Source organism: Triticum aestivum, chromosome 3B, assembly GCF_018294505.1.
Source record: "Triticum aestivum cultivar Chinese Spring chromosome 3B, IWGSC CS RefSeq v2.1, whole genome shotgun sequence".
Lineage (NCBI taxonomy): Eukaryota > Viridiplantae > Streptophyta > Magnoliopsida > Poales > Poaceae > Triticum > Triticum aestivum.
In genome coordinates, this window is record NC_057801.1 from 48,354,419 (window position 1) to 48,359,272 (window position 4,854).

Below are 4,854 nucleotides of genomic sequence, written 5' to 3' on the forward strand. Positions count from 1 at the left end.
TATTTAGAAAGATTTTATTCTTATTTGGGTGTCCAAGCCCTAATACAAAAAGAATCACACTAATAGGGGACCTAATCTGACATGACCTAAAGGAAAATTGCATGACAAACTCAAGCAAGTAAATTTTTATTAATTTAGTTAGTAACTTCAATTACAAGAACTAAATTATTCCATTGAGGACGTGTGGTATCGGAAATGGTTTGACTTCAAAAAAGAATCAATAGTATTTGTTTTGTCTATCGCGTGCATGACCTATGAAGGTGTGCAAGCATGTCCGTCCTAGATCATGAAGATCGAAGAAAGGTCCTGGTAAGAAAGAACAAAGTACATAGCTAACAAGAAGGAAGAAAACATGAGAAAACTACCATGTGTTTACTAAAACAAATGATGTTTCGGTTTTTCATATTCTCGAATGAGCAACTTTTGACAAATAATAAACTGTGTTACTTTTTGGATTGGCCAGCTTTTTCTTTCGGGTTGCACAAAAAAAATATTGTGTGAAATCTGCGATACAATTACAGCTAAGAAATCCAAATGTAGGGTTTTAGGGTTTGGTGGTCCAAGATAAAGAAACTTGACTACAAGCTATTTTTGGGAGTAGAGCTAGCGTATTAATTGTGCATTATGTGCCAGAATTTAAACAAATTAATATGTACCAAAAGTATATTGTTCATGCATATCCTCTAGCCAATTTAACTTTTTTGTACACTATAAGCCAATTTTACTTATTCATGTGGGCGATGGACAGCCAGCATGTGGTACTACATGCATAAAAAACATTGTACCATAAACCAATACATCAACCAAGGTAAAAAATAAATCAATACATCAACATCCAAGTTGCTAAAATAGAATAATACCTAGCTCCCACTTGCTACACGCCAGGAAACAACATGTAATATGGAACTTTCTGAGCGGTGCAAACATGAAACTCTCCATCATCACCTCAAATTAACCACAAACTAGTCCCAACATATAACTCCACTTCCACACATAACGTGTACACTATAGGTGCATCCAAAAAAGAAACGCCACAATATCTATATATACACCAACACATGTATGTACACACCCCACAGCAACCATCTCGTCATCTTGTCCAGCCCTAGCTAGCTATAGAATATCAACGTCTTAAAGTGTAAACACACATACACACACAACATTATTTTCATATATACCTAGCTTAGCTAAGCTAGTATCACAGCCCACATAAGCACACAGAAACACACTCCAAAGAACACACGCCAAGAAACCACCGAAAAGCAACAAGCCATGGGGGTGGAAATCCTGAGCTCCATGGTGGAGCACTCCTTCCAGTACTCTTCCGGCGTGTCCACGGCCACGACGGAGTCAGGCACCGCCGGAACACCGCCGAGGCCTTTGAGCCTACCTGTCGCCATCGCCGACGAGTCCGTGACCTCGCGGTCGGCGTCGTCTCGGTTCAAGGGCGTGGTGCCGCAGCCAAACGGGCGATGGGGCGCCCAGATCTACGAGCGCCACGCTCGCGTCTGGCTCGGCACGTTCCCAGACCAGGACTCGGCGGCGCGCGCCTACGACGTAGCCTCGCTCAGGTACCGCGGCCGCGACGTCGCCTTCAACTTCCCGTGCGCGGCCGTGGAGGGGGAGCTCGCCTTCCTGGCGGCGCACTCCAAGGCTGAGATAGTGGACATGCTCCGGAAGCAGACCTACGCCGATGAACTCCGCCAGGGCCTGCGGCGCGGCCGTGGCATGGGGGCGCGCGCGCAGCCGACGCCGTCGTGGGCGCGGGAGCCCCTTTTCGAGAAGGCCGTGACCCCTAGCGATGTCGGCAAGCTCAATCGCCTCGTAGTGCCGAAGCAGCACGCCGAGAAGCACTTCCCCCTGAAGCGCACGCCGGAGACGCCGACCACCACCGGCAAGGGCGTGCTGCTCAACTTCGAGGACGGCGAGGGGAAGGTGTGGAGGTTCCGGTACTCGTACTGGAACAGCAGCCAGAGCTACGTGCTCACCAAAGGCTGGAGCCGCTTCGTCCGGGAGAAGGGCCTAGGTGCCGGCGACTCCATCCTATTCTCGTGCTCGCTGTACGAACAGGAGAAGCAGTTCTTCATCGACTGCAAGAAGAACACTAGCATGAACGGAGGCAAATCGGCGTCGCCGCTGCCAGTGGGGGTGACTACCAAAGGAGAACAAGTTCGCGTCGTTAGGCTATTCGGTGTCGACATCTCGGGAGTGAAGAGGGGGCGAGCGGCGACGGCAACGGCGGAGCAAGGCCTGCAGGAGTTGTTCAAGAGGCAATGCGTGGCACCCGGCCAGCACTCTCCTGCCCTAGGTGCCTTCGCCTTATAGCATCTGCACATACACCTCCATATTTTTCCCGGAGTTTTTGTCGTCCCTCTTCTTCTAGCTGCTTGTTAAATTGTCGATCTGGTCGTGGAATAGAATGATTTTTTTTCTTCAATTTTGCGTAGAACACATTCTTAATAAGTCCGATTGCAAAATGAGTTGGCACATCAATAAGTTCCATTCCATGTAATAAAGAGATGTGCTTCCTGTATGTTTGGATGAAGATTTGTTCACTGCTCTATATTGCAAAATTGGTTTTGCAACTCCAATTAATATCCCCTCAGCAGCTATATAAGCAAGCAGTTAGAAATGTTTGCTAAACCAGTATTTTGCAACATGCATGAAACATTTTGGGCGCTGAATTACTTGCTGGCCTTGGATTGTGTTACAATTGATTTCACTAGTTCACTCACATGGCTAGATTTGTCACTGTCATCTTCATTGGCAGACATTTTTGGCATATATTTCAGTATCATATGATTCAATTGATCATAAGTTCGAGCATTCATCTTGTGTGGATTTGGCTATAATTGAAATGTCACTCACCGTTTGTTTGCTTCAACTTCATTATTCTATGATTTTGCATTTCATATACCCAAGAGAAGTGCATTGATTTATATGTAGCTGTCAATTAATGTTTATCTTCCCGCAAAAAAAAGGTTCATCATCACGAACCTATTGTATTTGATCTTTCTAGCTTCATTTATAGTCTATCAATTTGTTGCTGAAATTATCATATTACATCTAACTACTGCACTTTTTCAAAATGGTCGGGAATTTTAGAAACCTACTTATGAACATGCTATATTCCAAGGGTCACATTCATTTATGTTAATTTGTATTTTTGTTTGTGGGCTTTGAGTTATTTAATAATCTGACCATATCCTTTTTTGCCAGACTTGTTTTAGTTGTAAACAGCACATATACCGCTGCACAAAAGTATACTGATGAGCGATGACAACGTTAATATCAGCTATGGAGATTTATTTGAAGCAGAAAAGATTGAAATCTATCTAGGTTTGCATGGATGTTAAGAAGAAGTCATAATGTATTTTATTTAAATTGCTAGCTGGTCTTGGATTGTGTAATAGTTGAGTTGATTAGTGTTGGAAATATGCCCTAGAGGCAATAATAAAAGGATTATTATTATATTTCCTTGTTCATGATAATTGTCTTTTATTCATGCTATAATTGTATTATCCGGAAATCGTAATACACGTGTGAATACATAGACCAAAATACGTCCCTAGTAAGCCTCTAGTTGACTAGCTCGTTGGTCAACAGATAGTCATGGTTTCCTGACTATGGACATTAGATGTCATTGACAACGGGATCACGTCATTAGGAGAATGACGTGATGGACAAGACCCAATCCTAAGCATAGCACAAGATCGTGTAGTTTGTTTTGCTAGAGCTTTTCCAATGTCAAGTATCTCTTCCTTAGACCATGAGATCCTGTAACTCCCGGATACCGTAAGAGTGCTTTGGGTGTACCAAACGTCACAACGTAACTGGGTGACTATAAAGGTGCACTACAGGTATCTCCGAAAGTGTCTATTGGGTTGACACGGATCGAGACTGGGATTTGTCACTCCGTATGATGGAGAGGTATCTCTGGGCCCACTCGGTAATGCATCATCACAATGAGCTCAAAGTGACCAAGTGTTTGGTCATAGGATCATGCATTACGGTACGAGTAAAGTGACTTGCCGATAACGAGACTGAACGAGGTATTGGGATACCGACGATCGAGTCTCGGGCATGTAACGTACCGTCTGACAAAGGGAATTGTATACGGGGTTGTTCGAATCCTCGACATCGTGGTTCATCCGATGAGATCATCGAGGAGCATGTGGGAGCCAACATGGGTATCCAGATCCCGCTGTTGGTTATTGCCCGAGAGCTGTCTCGGTCATGTCTACGTGTCTCCCGAACCCGTAGGGTCTACACACTTAAGGTTCGGTGACGCTAGGGTTGTGTGAATATGAGTATGCAGTATACCGAATGTTGTTCGGAGTCCCGGATGAGATCCTGGACGTCACGAGGAGTTTCAGAATGGTCCGGAGGTAAAGAATTATATATAGGAAGTGATATTTCGGCCATCGGGAAAGTTTCGGGGTCACCCGGTATTGTACCGGGACCACCGGAAGGGTCCCGGAGGTCCACCGGGTGGGGCCACCCATCCCGGAGGGCCCCATGGGCTGAAGTGGGAGGGGATCCAGCCCATAGTGGGCTGGTGCGCCCCCCTAGGCCCACCCCCTGCGCCTAGGGTTGAAACCCTAGGGTGGGGGGCGCACCACATGCCTTGGGGGCACTCCTCCCCCCTTGGCCGCCGCCCCCTTGGGAGATTGAATCTCCCAGGGCCGGCGCCCCCCCTGGGGGCCTATATAAAGGGAGGGGGTAGAGGGGCAGCCGCACCCTAAAGTCCTGGCGCCCCCTCCCCCTGCTACACCTCTTCCTCCTCCGTCACGTGCTTGGCGAAGCCCTGCCGGAGTGCTGCTGTTCCACCACCACCACGCCGTTGTGCTGCTG

At 46.7% G+C, this 4,854-nt stretch overlaps 1 protein-coding gene across 1 annotated transcript; it reads left to right on the top strand.

Moving 5' to 3' along the window:
• The first annotated feature begins 1,272 nt into the window (after positions 1-1,272).
• LOC123064650 (AP2/ERF and B3 domain-containing protein Os01g0141000) lies at positions 1,273-2,533 on the top strand. The gene has a single exon (XM_044488087.1). The coding sequence runs from the start codon at positions 1,273-1,275 to the stop codon at positions 2,323-2,325; it is 1,053 nt and encodes a 350-aa protein (XP_044344022.1). The 3' UTR covers positions 2,326-2,533.
• The last annotated feature ends 2,321 nt before the right edge of the window (positions 2,534-4,854 follow it).

Bases quoted from the DNA above. Each gene is read 5' to 3' on its own strand.
- LOC123064650 (XM_044488087.1), top strand. From the start codon at position 1,273: ATGGGGGTGGAAATCCTGAGCTCCATGGTGGAGCACTCCTTCCAGTAC.